The sequence below is a fragment of the Lampetra planeri genome, chromosome 42, assembly GCF_965212315.1.
Source record: "Lampetra planeri chromosome 42, kcLamPlan1.2.h2, whole genome shotgun sequence".
Lineage (NCBI taxonomy): Eukaryota > Metazoa > Chordata > Hyperoartia > Petromyzontiformes > Petromyzontidae > Lampetra > Lampetra planeri.
In genome coordinates this window covers 1043246-1059492 of record NC_136148.1, presented here as the reverse complement: position 1 = coordinate 1059492, position 16247 = coordinate 1043246, and the positions used below count along the sequence as shown (strand labels likewise).

At 49.5% G+C, this 16247-nt stretch overlaps 1 protein-coding gene across 1 annotated transcript; it reads right to left on the bottom strand.

Moving 5' to 3' along the window:
- Positions 1-475: 475 nt before the first annotated feature.
- LOC144732282 (protein lifeguard 1-like) lies at positions 476-15191 on the bottom strand. Its single transcript, XM_078613723.1, has 7 exons — positions 15048-15191; positions 10118-10311; positions 9465-9577; positions 8677-8877; positions 8254-8382; positions 7698-7841; positions 476-6870 (listed from the first exon to the last, which is right to left on the bottom strand). The coding sequence occupies exons 2-7, from the start codon at positions 10299-10301 to the stop codon at positions 6721-6723; spliced, it is 921 nt and encodes a 306-aa protein (XP_078469849.1). The 5' UTR covers positions 10302-10311; positions 15048-15191; the 3' UTR covers positions 476-6720.
- Between the last annotated feature and the right edge of the window lie 1056 nt (positions 15192-16247).

Genomic DNA, 16247 nt, shown 5'->3' with positions numbered 1-16247 from the left:
CCAGAGGTCGGCCAGCTCGATCTCTCGTCGTGGCAATAGAAACTACGCTGAGAGTTTCATAAATTCCCCCAGGCTCTCCGGCCAGAAGTGTAAATGGATTCACCACGGGGGATTTGGCGGTAGGTCGCTTGTAGTGGGGGTATAGTGTGGATGCCTCCTCCACGTCTTCCTAGGCATTTGGCCAGCGTGGAAGAGTAGGCCAAATACCCTCAAGAGTGGGGCTCTCTAGAGCCCCCTCTCGTCGTGGCCCTTACGCCAGCAGTGGGCGTTAGCAAGGAATTGCAGGGCTGCACCTTTTACCACGGGACGGGTTCAAATATCGTTCCGAGTCACGAGTTGGCATCACGACAAATGTGACGGGTTTTGGTAATTATGAATGTGTGCGCACTTTGCATAAATGTTTTTGATGACAGAACGAGCCCTGCGTGCACACGGCTCTCGGGACACACATTCACACGACGCACACACACATTCGTGGTTTTTACATTAACGATTTATTGCTGAAATACACACAGCGATGAATTGTAAGGGTTTCAATTACATCTTAACAGCGAGTTGACGATTGCGAATGCGTACACGCTGTGGCCGAGGATGTGTGGACAAGCAGAACACGTGTCATTCCCGTCCCTCGAACGACCCCCAAGCAGGCTCTGCCCAGCACGTTCCTTTTAAACGATTTGTGAATCCCTAGCACAGCCAAATCACAAAGCCCCAGGCCCTGCAGTGACCAGGATTAATCGAGTCAGTTTGTGTGATTAAGTCTTCGTCTCGTCGATAGCACGACGGTGGATTCTGTCACGTCGGTGTGTCATTCTCTTAAGTCTCGTCTACCGCAAGAGTCCACCATGTAGTTCACGATTAGTTACTACATTTTAGAGGTACGTGCCACTACCACCTCCCCCCGGCAATATCAGGTTAGCCAATCAGTCAACTTTGTTTGTGTGAGAATATAACAATACAACAAATCACGACGTTTCGGGCGCAACACAAGCGTCCATCATCAGGTGGGAAAGCTGATGGACGCTTGTGTTGCGCCCGAAACGTCGTGATTTATTTTATTTTCTACCTACGTGACTTGACCGAAAGAACCAAACAGTATGGATTCCTGCAGTCACGAAAGCTTCAAATCAAGATAGAAAATAACAAATGACCATGTTTGGTATTTCTCGTTGCCCCGTCTCAAATAACGCTACTAAATGAGTGTCCTCGGCTGCGCCTTCACTCAAGACTCGGCAGTGTTGGTCTCGTCATCGTCACGCCTCGGTCTTTGCTGGTGAGTCTAGAGGGGTGGGGAACGTCCGGCCCACGGGCCGTGTCAGGCCCGCGAAATCATTTGGTGTGGCCCTGCCAAGGCAACCGCAGACGGGACTCGAAATTCAATAAATCTCGGAGCAAACCTGGAAAAGCAGTTGCGAGTAGCAACATCATCAATACCAGCTAACATCACACGCCTCACCAAAGAGAAGCAGTTCCAGCCATCACATTAGGGGTGAGTTAATTAAATGTTTGACCAAATACAACAGGCACATTTTTAAGTTGATGATTTTGTATGGCCCGCGAATGATGTTATAAAAATCCAAATGGCCCTTGGCAGAAAACAGGTTCCCCACCCCTGGCCTATAGCCATCGTCACGATTGATAGTTTTTCGTCCACTTAAATCTTCGTTGACTTGAAAGAAATACACATTTTGATTTGAATGTGAATGCCCTCTAGTTTCATGAGCAAACGTTAACACTGCCTAAAGACGGCCCAAAAGAAAGCATGAACTCCCTCGCCTGCCACGCGTTATGAGAACTTCACGTGAATGTGGAGGCCGTGTTTCAATGCGGCATTGTTATTGCTCTTGTTACCGGTTTGTACAGCGAGGTCATGCCAGGAAGTGATATGTATAGTGGGAGGCGTACGGCGAGGTTGCAGCTGGAATTATATCATTAGCTCATGAGCCATTGCTTTCGGCGACGTCGATGACGGGGATGCGGACTGGTCTCGAGGTGGGTACACGATGGTGCCCTGCTAATTAACGGGACTCGCGGCGAGATGGACGCAGATGTTTAAGGCTAATTGTGGACAATTAAGACGACAGCAGCAGCTGTGCGTTATAGTTCAGTGTAATGAAGGAGTAATTTAAGTAAATTTGGCCTTTGGGAGTAAATTGTAATTCCATTCGACGTTACCATCTACTGGATGACGGTCATGCTGATGAGGATAACGATGAGGGTTAATCGCGTGGATGCGCTCACGTTTCCAGCCGATACTGCCACCCTCTCCGAGGTGAGTTTGTGCTTTTTTGTAATCGATATTTACAAACTTCCTTCACAAGAGTGCTCTTCCTGACGAACAGCAGGGCAAAGCAACACAGCACCCACGAAGTCTTGCGTAGAACACACACACAGGCATCGCTCGCGCACTGTAACTGCGTTTTAATCGCCGTGCAGTCACCTGACAACATTCTTCTGCCCTTGCGTCTAAATCTCGTCGACCGCATCGCTCGGAGTGCACCGGATCTTATCAGATCTCGCAAGCTAAGCAGTGTTGAGCCCGGCCAGTGTTGGATTAGCGACCGCCACGCATTAAATCGCCTGTTTGCATGCCGCTCCAGGACTGTTAGTTGACCGCAGTGCAGCAACATACATCGTTGTACCGTACCTCTATGCTCCAACATCTGTGTTCCGCACCTTCACCAACCCGCACTGACCAACGTGGTAAAGTCGGGGTCAAACAGCTCCCGCGGCGCGCGAGGAAGCCTCCATTCATTCGGCAGTGGTTCGACACAAGAGACGCGCTGTCTACATGGAGCACGTGGGCAGATGCAGAATGTTGGCCGTACAGAATTGAGATCGCCAAGGTCGTCACGTCGCGTGCCACCGAAAAGTGACAACACCTGTCTCAGCCCACCTCGAGCCCAGCAATGAAACACTGCCTGGAAGTAGAGGCCCTTCACCCCCCCCCCAGCAGTGGGCGTCCTGAGCGAGACATTGCAGGGCTTCGCCTTTGTCTACCCCTCGGTTCCACCGTCGCGCGAGCTCGTGGGCACGGCGCACACGCACTGCGTGACTGTCACCTCTCTCTCTCTCCATACGCACCGCTAATTGTAAAGATAAATCATTTTTATTATACAAATAATTAGGGTTTTTTAGGAATTAAAATTGTGCTACTTACACAAGATTGTAAGGGTAAACACCATGAGCTTCATGAATAGTCACACTTTACCAATGAGTACACATCAATCATAATAGACCCAGAGTGAAAGCCTCACCTCACCGTGATGTGTCGAGACCAACACGAAATGAATATACAACGCCACTTTCATTTGACGCAGTTTTGGTCACAATCACTTTAGTTGTTAAAACTATACCTAGCAGGCGACGTTTCGGGCAATGGGTCGTTCACATAACTATTTCTCAAAACACGTCACCTCCAATGTACCGTTTCCTTTTAAGTAAGTGTATAATGACGAATGTCTTGCGGTGTTTTGTTGTTAATTGTGTCCGTGCGAACACGGCTGTCAAACGCACCACCACTACCAAATAATTTGTTCGGTTATCAGGATAACATTTTATCAGCGAGGGAAACTGTAGCGACCTGCAAGTGACGTGGCTGTCCGCACGGCGTGAAATGGCACAATCTGCCGCCCAGAGCCCCCGCACCGAGGAAGATTCTTTAGACTGCGATGTTTAACTTCGTCTGGGTCATATTCTTGGTTCTTTCGGTAAAGTCACGTAGAAGGGAAATAATAAAATAAATATAAAACAATATTATTTTATTATTTCCCTTCTACGTGACTTTACCGAAAGAACCAAAAATATGAATCCCTGCAGTCACGAAAGCTTTAAATCAACATTTCGTCGGGGTCGATGCGGTTACACGCGCGACCTCGCGTGTCGCGGCGGTGCGCCCCAAACTCAAGTCGCAAAGTCCATTTCGCACGGCTCCGTGTCACTTCGCGTCCCGTGTATATTTCGTGTTTGTTTTGATTGCACCGCTGTTTGTGTGCGCGCGCTTTGTCGCACTTCCCGCGACTCGAAATCGCCGCCGTGTTGCAAACTGAAACCCGCCCGTGAGCTGAAACGACACTCGACACAAGTCTGCCGGAAGCCTTCCAATCGCCGGCGATTTTACTCCGTAAAACACGCGTCTGTTGGTCACAAAAGAACGATTCCATTCAATATACCGCTACCATAGTTTACCAATGCAAGTAACACAGAAACACAGTTAATGGGTAATGTAGCCTATCATAACTTTTTTTTTTACTATTAACGTTTACATATTGCCAGGAAAGAATAATTTAACAAAAAATAGGAAACATGTTTCTAAATACTAACACGAGTATCGTGGACCTTGTGTCGTACGATTAGGCACGACGCAGCGTCGACACGACGACAGGGCGATTCTACCCAAACGGTGCCAATAAAATGTCCTTGCAGCCCCGCCTGCCGGCCGGCGGGGTGTGCTGCTTCTGTGTCATCTAAAGCGTCACGCGACTTCCACACGTGCACTGCGTGGTGGTGGAGCCCAGAGCTCTGATACATCTCGATATGACGGCGCGGTCGGTGCTGATATGGCGGCACGGGTACACGGGCGCGTTTGTTAGCCATTGCAGCAGGCAAGGATGCCAATTTAAACACGTGGGGCAATGTAGCCACCCTATCGATAGAAACACAACAAGGCCAGAACGCAGAGGTGACACAAACGCATGAGGCCAACGACCCAGCAGTTGGGCCGCATCTCACGATCACCTTAAAGCGAGGGTGGGGACCTTTAACTGAGGGCCGAATATGACTTTTAAAGACCACAGGATTTACCAAACTCCAGTCCTCGCGACCCACCACGTCTACCAATTTACTGCTCCCATTCAAATACAACACGTGCCACGCTGTACGTGCCTGATGATAGTTAAACACGCCCCACGTGACGCGCCAATTAACGCTACGTCTGTCACGTGGCACATGCGCATACACACGCGCAGACATCTCGATCTTCATTTCAATTGGCTCTATTAACGCACGAAGCGTTAATGGATTCAGCTCGTCGCGTGGGACGTTTAACAATCATCGGGCTCGTGACACGAGTTCACTTGTATTTGAATGGGGAGTACGTCGGTAAAGACGTCGCATGGTGAGGTCGCGAGGACTGAAGTTCGGGAAATCCCTGCATTAGCAGACAACAGCACGTGAACACACACACACTTCAGTCACTGCAAGAGGCCCTTAAAAAAACTATTAATGGGTTCCCTAAAATGAAGCGTTGCAAGGTCGAAAATATCCCCCCCCCCCCCCTGTGGTACTTGATTTTCACCGCCAAGATGCTTGAAGGTGATGTTAAATATCATGTGTGGCCCATTTCCAAGTGGTACGCCTGGTGCACACAGGCCGTGTGAATTGAGGTCGGTGCCATGGGCCCCCCCCCCACCCATCCCATGACCTAGATACGCTGTACAATGTCACGGCAATTGATGGGGGGGGCGTACACGGGCTGTGCTGGACTGCGCCCGTATCGATCACAAAGTGCAATGCTGCCACAAGCAGATGCACATGCATTAACTCACACACGCATTTGCACACACCGATACACGGACACCTCATGTGCACTCTGCGGTCGCGCGTGACCAACCTGCTCACTGGTTGGCTACATTCTATGCGATGGTAGCCGATTGCAAAAAATTCAAATCAAGAACCTGGCCCAATCACGCACCCTTCCCCGGCTAATTGCACACAAATGACACTCGGTGTATCTCGGCCTTCAAACTCACACTCGGGAACTCCTCCACCCAAGCCCAACCTCCACTGTGAGACCAGAACATGCATGCGCACGGCTCTCGTTTAACATACGGTGAAAACACTTTTGCTGTTGACACACCTAGGCAAGTGGAAAGGAGGTAACATTATATTTGATAAGTATCATTTTTGCTTCTTAAAGGTAAGAGGATTTGCATTAAGTAAAGATTAAATTTAACAACATTTTGGAAAGAACATATATCATTTTTTACAGAAGTTGTTTACACAACAGCATTTAAACCAAGCAGACAGCCTCAGTCGTTCTACACTCTGCATTAAGACATTGATTTATTAATCTATTAGTAACAATTTTTTTTATGTACTGTAAAACTCAAAAGCCAACTTGATATGTGACAACTCTTCATGTGCTAGGAACGTGGACACTGGGGAGCGAGAGTCGAAGATGTTGGCGCATGAGAGAGAGCCCGGACCCTCCCAGGTCTCCACCTTGCCCCGTGCGAGGCTCTGGAGAGTAGGGAGGGTCCGTGAACTGATAGCGAAGTGGTTTAAAAGTCTCCTGCCTCTCAATTGTCTCCAAACCTGACTCATTCCAAAGGCCCTATGCTGATGCATGGGTTAGCCGTATTAGTTGTCGCCCATCCAAGCCAATTTTTGTTTCCACTTTTAAATAATTTATTTCGAGGGTTATTTCATTCCGCGCATTACACGGCATGAGGCTGCCTTGCCACAAAAGTCTATAAAACTGTATCCGAGCATTTTCTACGAGGTTTCTGCGATATTTCTGAAGTGAGCACGGATGTCTTGACGCGGAGGTCACAGCGGCGTTGACCATGGGCGACGACAACCTCCTGCTGTTGCACCTCGACGGGCTGAAGCTGTGTGCAAACCTCTCGTCGAAAAACGAGCCAAACGTCACCGAATACGCCACGAATCCCTAACACGAAGACACATTTCCGAACAGGACAAAGCTGGCGCGTCGTGCACTCAGTTGCGAGAGTTGCCAATGATCATCAGAATGTAGAGGAAAATGTTGATGACGTCAGTGTAGAGGTTGAGGGCGGCGAAGATATACTCCTCAGGGCTCAGCGCGTACTTGTGGTTCCCCATCAGCAGCTGCGTATCCACTGCGAGGAACTGTGGAGAGGACAAATCCTGCTTAGCAGCAGCATCGCCTGTAAAGTGTCTATGCAACATTGTTCATGAAAACCTCTTATTACAGGGTTCTTTCAAATGGCAGCCCGTGGGTCAGATGAGACCGACGAAGGCTCTTGAGGCAGGATGCTGGGCCGTGGCCCGCCGAGAGATATCGCTTGCCAAACCACAGAGCTACATTGCGCAATGAAACAGGTGAACAAGGGATCGAGATGACAAGCTGCAGACGTGAGAAGCAGATTTAGTGGTGACAAGCACATATTTTTTGGTGCCACGACGCTGCGCAACGAGCTGGGCGCCGGTGGCTATGCCACACGCCTGTAACCCAGCACTGGTGGTGGATTGCACAGATTCGTTAAATTCCTTCCCTTCCCTTGGGCTGCGAGGCTTTTAGGGTATGGCGGTATGGCAGCATAGCCAAGTTGTTTAAATTCCATCTGTATTCCATCTGTCCGGGGATTGAGGGTTACCCCCTCCGCACGAGTGGGTTTTTTCCTGATACTCCGGTTACCTCTCATACGTATAAAGACTCATTCAAGGAGTTAGCCTCAATTCCCAAGATAAGTAAACAGAGCTTCGGAAAATGTTGGTAATGATGGTTCTGGTTGCCTCCCCACTGGTCTTTGGTTTCCCACGCCTCCAATGAGAGAAACAGTACGCGTGACACATTCTGCAGCCGTTTGAATCACGCCGTTACATAAAATAAAAATTGCAATTGTTATGGTTGTCATACCATCTGTGCACATGAGACTAGGCCGTTAAGACATGAATCTGTGGATGCCTATGTGAGTGACATCCTGGAGACTCACCACGGTGAACAGCAGGGCCCCCAACGCCCCGTAGACGATGTTGAGGATATGATTGCGCAAGATGATGCAGAGGATGGAGAAGAACATCAACACGACCAGCATCACCAGCAGCACGCCGTTGCAGGATGTGAAGTCGTACTTCGTCTACAGGAAAGACGGTCACAAAACACAACCGTCGGCATGACCGTCACAAACACCGTACAACAATCTGCGCACCTTGCGTTAGAGATATCGTTTGGTTTCGCTTGGCCAGTGCATGTCGCTTGATGGTATGATGGCCGGTAGTCCAGAATAACGATGGAGCAGCAGCCAAGGGTAGGCAATGCTCCCAAAGAGGTCAACCGCGGGGATGGAGTGATGAGATCTGCCCATATACGCATGGTCGGTGGCTTCTTACATCACAGGACAGAGACAGCAAAGTTTGGGGAGGCCTTCATCCAGCAGTGGATTTATCATGACTGATGATGATAATGATTTGCACATCACTTATCAATCAGGGGCTAGAGCGTCCACGCTGCCGACGTGAACGAACGTAGACTACGGTGCGTTTGTTTACCTGCATAGAGAACAAGATGACGGCCACGCAGACCGCCACTGTGATGCCCATCGCCATCACAACAGCGTCGGCCTCGTAGAAGGTGGCAATCATCCCCACCATGTAGGACATGCACAGCGTCAGGATGGACTGCACACGCGACACATAACCATTTTCATTCAACAGCATTGCCGACACCACAGGTACACAGTGTTAGGTAAACATGGTGAGAGGCCACTGGGGATTCGTGAGCTGGGCGACACTGGCCGAGGTTGCTTTTAATGACATTGGCGATGAAACGGCCTTGACCACCCACTCAGCCCAGGAGACGACCGCTCGGGGACAAAGAGGTTCCAGAAAACACAGCTTGGCCAGAAGCTTCACATACGCCACGCTTCCGTGCTGCTGCATTGTGCAGTTTGAAAGTCCTGAATGACCACGCACCAGCGTGATGATGTTCCAGGGATGCTTGCGGCGGAATTCCCCGCAGCAGCTGAGCGCGATGAGACAGGCGAAGAAGACCGCGTAGGAGGCATAGTAGAGGCCGGGAGTATGTTTAACGTATGTCGAGACGGCGGGCGAAAAGCGGAAGGTGCACACGAAGGCGAACGTCACCAGCAGCTGGGCAGTCAGGACCAGGTACACCTGCACGCAAACGCACACGCACAGCACGTCACAATGTGTCGGGGCGGTGACACAGCCCAGCCGCTTTGAGACCGGCGGGCAGCCCTGGCCATGATTGCGCGTGTTTTATCTGTCGGATGCACGACGTCTGCTTCACGGATCCCGGGATGTCGTTCAACATGAGTAGGCCATTGTGTGCCTGTGTCGTGGTCCAAATTTGTCATTGGGAAAAAAAAACTGCAAATTACTCAACGGAGATTATACAGAGCAATCATTGCCCCCCTACTGGCACATTAATACCCACTTGAAGGACAGGTGTTGAGTGACCTTATGCCATACAGGGGCAGCTGCCACTGGGTGTGCCCTTTCAAACCATTAGAGATATGTGATATAAGTTGCCTTCAAGTATAAAGTGCTCTTACATGCTCCAGAGTAAAGGGCCCTGTATCAAACACAAATTCTCATTATTCTGCTCTGTCGGTTTTCGTGGTTATAATGTACGGCCCTCGGGTGTGTTTTCAGTTTGTGATGTCTGTTGCTTGGCACGATGTCCAAAATTGCCACGGAGTTTTCACCGTTGCTTCTCCACTACAGACATGACGACTTACCTTTCTGATGAAAGCTCGCCGCACTGTTTTGTCAGTCCAGTCAGAGATATTGAAGTCTTCATTGTCGTGGTACATTGGCGGATGCTCATCATTAAATGCAGGAGCTGAAGGGCCTGAAACAAATCACACACCCTGTTGAGATTTCACCTCTGATATTATTTAAAAATATATATATATATTTGTCTCCCAATTTCAATTGCGCTTACTGGAATCTGTAATTCCAAGCGAGGATGTATTCACGCTCTGAGCCACCTGACTTACTCCAACATCTTAACAGATTTTCAATAATTTGTGTCAACCAGGGAATGGACAACAGCTGAAAATTGAGACCTTCCCCCGATTGTTCAGTTCCTCACAGTCTTATTTTATCCGGGCAATCATTTTCCTACCATTATCTCCATAATAGATAGGTAATATATTATTCTTCTTTCTTTATAAGTTCATGTCAAGGATGGTGAGTGAGTCCAATGACGGCTTCGGATGTAACCACATGGTGAATATCTGAAATGCTGCTAATGAATGATCGCAGCCGGCAGTGGCGTTACTACGAGTGCCCATGGTATGAGAATGGTGAAAGCGGTCGCACTATGAGCTATCCTTAATTGATCATCGGTGTCGGAAATGAGATGATTATTGTGGGTGTGCAAGAAGACCTGGAGCTGGGTGGTAGGGTGTATCGCTGTAGCCCGGACCCCCGGATGAAGGGCCGGGGGGCGTCAGGTAGGGGGGCTGCACGTATGGGGGTGCCATGTATCCGGGCTGATCCGGGTTTCCCCATGACTGGCTGTCCTTCGGTGCATTGGGCGGCATCAGGGGAGCTTTCTCGCTGGTCGACATGGTGGCGTTTCTGTGGCAAAACAAATCACAGCACAAACGTCATCATCCAGCCACCTCCATTATACAGGACAACTACCATCATCATCATCCAGCCACCTCCATTATACAGGACACAACTACCATCATCATCCAGCCACCTGCATTGCACAGGACACAGCCACCATCATCCAGCCACCTCCATTACACGCCACTGCATGAACACTGCAGGCTAGCGGAATAAAGTGGAGCCATCTGCCATCTCGAACAGAAGTAGCTCCCAACATGCAATACATGAAAGTTATTGTAATTGGCTTCCCTACTATTTTCCATATGGGCAGTTCCACTATTTCGGATGCGGATCTTAAAGATGTGGGTGTAATCATTCAGGGACATTTTAATTTTGCGTAGTACATCAATCAATTACGACTTTAAAATGTTTAAAATGATTTGTTCACCTTTCTTGGTACAGGAGAAATGCTCACAGAATACCAGTGTTAGATGTGCTTAGATGAAACCACTTTTTCATCCCCACTGGGATGGTGATGGTATATTCAGTGTATTAGCCACATTTTCTAAAAATATAGATAACTTTGAAAATGACAAGCCATGTATTGTATGATTATTTAGATGTTTTGCTCAATCTGTGGAACTGCCCACATACAAGTACTTTTCAAAGTTAACATGACAATGTGACAGGCAATCTTTCCAACATAATTAGGGGTTAAGGTGGCGATACAGTCATCCCACTCGGCATGAACAACACATTTCTGCCTCACTGCCAATATGCAGCCTTCCCATTCATTGATGTTCATTGATAATGATTGGCCACAATGGCCCAGGCAACGCAAGCCTTCTGTACAATATCTGCTCCACTCATCACAAGTACCTCCAGTCCTCGTCCCGCATGTGCACACAAAGGTAAAGGTGCAGCCCTGCAATTGTTTGTTCATGTCAATGCCTGCAGAAGGGCCTCCATCAGACAGAGCTCGAGACAGTCCCAAAAGGGGTATTTCTGGTCTACTCTTCCACAATGTACAGTGTGGGAGTAAACTGCCCTCTACCCCAACACAAGTGTCATGCAAATCGATTGTGCTGTGCCCATTTATACTGCTTGGGTGGATTTTAGAAACTTGCTCATTGTTTCAACGCGTGCACAAAACAAATACAACGTTCTCTTCGGTTCTTTCGGTAAAGTCACGTAGGTATAAAATAAAATAAATCACGACTTTTAAAACAGTCTGCCTCAGCAGCAGACCACGCTTTCCCACCTGATGATGGACGCTTGTGTTGCGCCCGAAACGTCGTGATTTATTTTATTTTATACCTACGTGACTTTACCGAAAGAACCAACGAGTATGGATTCCTGCAGTCACGAAAGCTTCAAATCAAGATTAAATACAACATTCTGTTCTGCCAGCAAGAGGGCTGGAGGGGCGGTTCAAGGTTTGGCCTGTTGTGCAATGAAACCGACCACCTGAGTTCGACTCCCAGCCATGGCTAGCATCGGTGGGCAAGTGATACCTTAACCAGTTCTGGACCTCCACAACCTTCACCAACCTGCGCTGCCGACGGGCAAGGTGCAGTATTGTCAAACAACCCACATTCAGCAGCGGCCTGACACGCTGTACAGTTTACCGAAACAGGAAGCTTCGCTCGGTCTCAAGCCTCTTTTTCAGGAAGGTTCAGCATGACCGGAACGACGTGGAGAGGCCTTCATTCAGTAGTGTTGTTTTACAGAAGGTTCAAGATGGAAATGTTCAGTAAAACTAAAAAAACATAACCACAGTGCAATCTTGATAACCTTTGCGATGTAGGAATAGCACAAGGTACCGCGTACATACACAATGGATTGACAAAAATAACTCTACAGTACATTATTTTCATCAACAGCTGTTCAGGCTTTTTGGCAACCACTTTCAGCGAAACTCTCTTTAGTTGGCAACACAGATGTTGTCGACAGGCTAGCGCCGTGCTGATGAGCTGCAAGGCAACTTTAAACGATTACGCGCGTGTACTTACGAGAAGCAAAGCTACGTGGGATGACAGCCAGTCATTGACCCAAGTAAGCCCGAAACTGAGGCTTGTTCCTCTTTCTAAAACCGGAAACTACGAGCTCTGCTAGTTGCAGATGAGACCGTGTCTCCATCGGCACCCTTAGGCAATTAAAGCAGCTAATGTAGTGATATTATAAAAAAAATATATAAGAGGACACCACAAACCCAGTGCGGCGAGACCGTGGTCATGACGTAATACATCTGGCTCCTACATTTTACATGTAGGCTTTCGCGACCAATATGATTAATAATACAATGTGTCATGAAACCTCCTCCACCGCGACACAGCCAAATGATAAAGTTGTTGTCACATGAACAAACGTGCCAATGTATCACTGCTTCAGTAGTACACCGGTGTGTTGGGAGAGAAATCTCACAACGTTCAATTCTGGGATCTGCCTAATGATGCTGGTTGTAACTTTCAGCGAAACGTCGTACCCATTCAAATGCTGCGAGATTTCTCTTCAACACACACGTGTGCTGCAGCAGTAATTAACATTGGCATGTGTATTCACGTGACTTTACTAATTGGCTGTGTCTGGCGGAGGAGGGTTGACGATACGCATCGTATTTACAAATCTGCTGCTACTGCTATCATCAACACACATCACTTGCTGCTGCTGCTGCTGTATTAAACAGACTGCAACGAGATTGGGGGGAGAGGGCAAGACGGCGTCTCTTGTTGTTATCATTGTCATTGTGATGTAGCGATGCACAACCTAGAAACCTGCACATCGGCTGATTTAATCGCTCCATCTCCAACGGCGCACGTGCCCTATCTAGGACACGATCCATCCTTTGGCTGCCACTGTTATTGATCCTTGACGAAAGGCCATCATCCCTTAGAGCGACGTGTCCCTTGCCTAAGCGGTTTGGAATTCTGTGTTCATTATCCCCTCCTACCCCTTTCACGCACTTCTCCACTTTCGTTTCCTCGTGTCTCTTGACCAGGTTGCCAGTAAAACCACGCAACCATTAACTAGCAAGGGCATTTGAAAGTGCAACTATGGCAGGCGGACAGACACACACACACGACCCCGGCGTCCCATCACAACCACGTTAATGATTAAAGAGGCAGTGGTAGCAGCACGCTGGGCTGGCTGATGGCAGGCAGCACGCATCCTCGGGAAAGAAAAACATCGTGGCGTGAGATGTTGTACATCACGCACAACGACGTTAAAACACCCGATGTGTGTCTGTTGACAGGATGAGGGCTGATCTGGTAATATTATTCCTGTGTGAGTGTTAGGAGGCGTCCTCTGAAGGTCACGAAGCCCCTGGCTGGGCCTTACCGCCTCTTCCTGCACTAGCCAGCTCACCTGCACCACCACCACCACGGGGCCCTACTGATTAAACCAAACATTTGGCACCGATCCTCGCCGGATCGAACAACCCGTGACTTGCTACACAAGCTCACGGTCTCAAGCCAAGAATCCCCACTCAAAATCGGACCGCCAACAACAACAATAGCACAAGGCTGGACCCTGACCCAACACAGTCCCCGACAGACATATCCCCAAAGTCTGCGCCTCGGTTGCATGCCACGTAGTTGTTGTAATTGGTGTCCGAACATCAGGATCGGTATTGATCGTGGAGAAACCTGATGAGCTGTGAAGCTCTAAACCATGCAGCTGACCCAAAGTCCCAACTAAAAGCCACCATACCCCCCCCCCCAGCCCTAACAAACAACATTGCGTGGCCACCGAACACATCACTCACGTTGAGCGATGCCGATTATGATGATCACACCATACACGGTGGTAGTATCTACAGTATGCTGAACTTCTTTCGCGCCTACGTTGAAGGAGAAGGAGTCCGTGATTAATTGTTTGATGATGGTGGTGACGTGTTTATTGATGATGATGATGATGATGGCGAGTGTAAGTGTTTACAATGACGATCGTGTTGATGATGGTGAGATTGTAATTTCAGTGCTCGCTTCTGCCGTGATGATATCGCTTAAGTTCGACTAAAATCCCGCTATGTTTAGAGTGGTTAAGTAACCTGTGCCGTCCATAGCTTAATAACAACAGTCATAATGAAAACGTCTGATATAATCGCCGTTATATGGCAACAAGCCATTGGTGATACCGATTGTTTAAACGGTTGGTGATGACGGTGGTGGTGGTGATGGTGGTGGTGATGATGATGGTGGTGAAGATGATGATGATGGTGGTGGTGATGATGATGGTGGTGGTGTGGATGATGGTGATGATGATGGTGGTGGTGTGGATGATGGTGGTGGTGATGGTGGTGGTGATGGTGGTGGTGATGATGATGATGGTGGTGGTGATGATGATGATGATGGTGGTGGTGTGGATGATGGTGGTGATTGTTGTGGTGGTGGTGGTGTTGATTGTAATGATGATGATGGTGGTGATGATGATGGTGATGATGATGATGGTGGTGGTGGTGGTGATGGTTGTGGTGGTGGTGATGATGGTGGTGATGGTGGTGATGATGATGGTGGGGATGATGATGATGGTGGTGGTGATGATGGTGGTGATGATGGTGGTGATGATGGTGGTGATGATGGTGGTGATGATGGTGATGATGGTGGTGATGATGGTGATGGTGGCCGCGCCATCACGAAGCGACTCCGTGTCGCAGTCGACCCCGGGCGACTTCAAAATCTCGCTGCGTCACGGCGGCGCGACATCGCGGGGGGGCCCGGGGGGGCCCAGGAGGACCCCTGTAGGGGGCCCAGTCTCACCGGGATCTCGGGGGGTCCGCGGCTGCGTCCCGGGGCGAGGAGTCGGGGTCCCTGCGGGTCTCTGCGGGGCGACGAGTCGGGGTCGTGTGCGCCGCGGTGCTCGGGGGATGCTTCCGGAAGTGGAGTGAGAGGTCCGTGACGCGCGCGTGACGCTACCAACACTCACCTCACCAGACTCCTCCCACTCCTGCTCACCATCACACTCACCTCACCCTCCTCACCACCACACTCACCACACTCCTCACCATCACACTCACCTCACCCTCCTCACCACCACACTCACCACACTCCTCACCACCACACTCACCTCACCAGACTCCTCCCACTCCTCACCATCACACTCACTACACTCCTCACCACACTCCTCCCACTCCTCACCACCACACTCCTCACCACCACACTTCTCCTCCTCACCTCCACACTCCTCACCACCACACTCCTCACCACCACACTCCTCCCACTCCTCACCACACTCCTCCCACTCCTCACCACCACACTCCTCACCACCACACTCCTCACCACCACACTCCTCCCACTCCTCACCACACTCCTCACCACCACACTCCTCCCACTCCTCACCACACTCCTCACCACCACACTCCTCCCACTCCTCACCACCACATTCACCACACTCCTCACCACCACACTCCTCCCACTCCTCACCACACACTCCTCACCACTCTCCTCCCCCTCCTCACCACCACTCACCACCACACCCCTCACCACCACACTCCTCACCACACTCCTCACCACCACACTCCTCACCACACTCCTCACCACACTCCTCCTTACTAATTGGTGGTGGCGGGTTTTTCGACACATTTATATTAATGCTATCTAATGGGCCGTCCATAAATGACGTCACGCGATTTTTGACGATTTTTGACCCCCCCCCCCCCTTCGTCACACGGCGTCACAAAAAGTCAGACCCCCCCGTCAAATATGACGTCACAAAGCTCTGCCCCCTCCCCCCAAAAAACATGCTTCTAATCGCTTTAAACTATTGTCACTGTAGTGCGTATTTAATGTGGCGCTGCACTCTGATGTTGTAGGAGAAAACATTTATTAAAAAGTCTAATTAAGTAGAACGTGTTGTCTATATTTATTTAAAGTTGCACATTTTGATGTGACGTCGTTTCTCAACCCCCCCCCCCCCCCCGATCGTCACAAATGTCTGTGCGTGACGTCATTTATGGGCGC

Bases quoted from the DNA above. Each gene is read 5' to 3' on its own strand.
- LOC144732282 (XM_078613723.1), bottom strand. From the start codon at position 10,301: ATGTCGACCAGCGAGAAAGCTCCCCTGATGCCGCCCAATGCACCGAAG. The intron at 8,383-8,676 runs GTGCGTGGTCAT...TCGCGTGTGCAG, and splicing joins CCTGGAACATCATCACGCTG to TCCATCCTGACGCTGTGCAT. The intron at 7,842-8,253 runs GTAAACAAACGC...TCTTTCCTGTAG, and splicing joins TCATCTTGTTCTCTATGCAG to ACGAAGTACGACTTCACATC.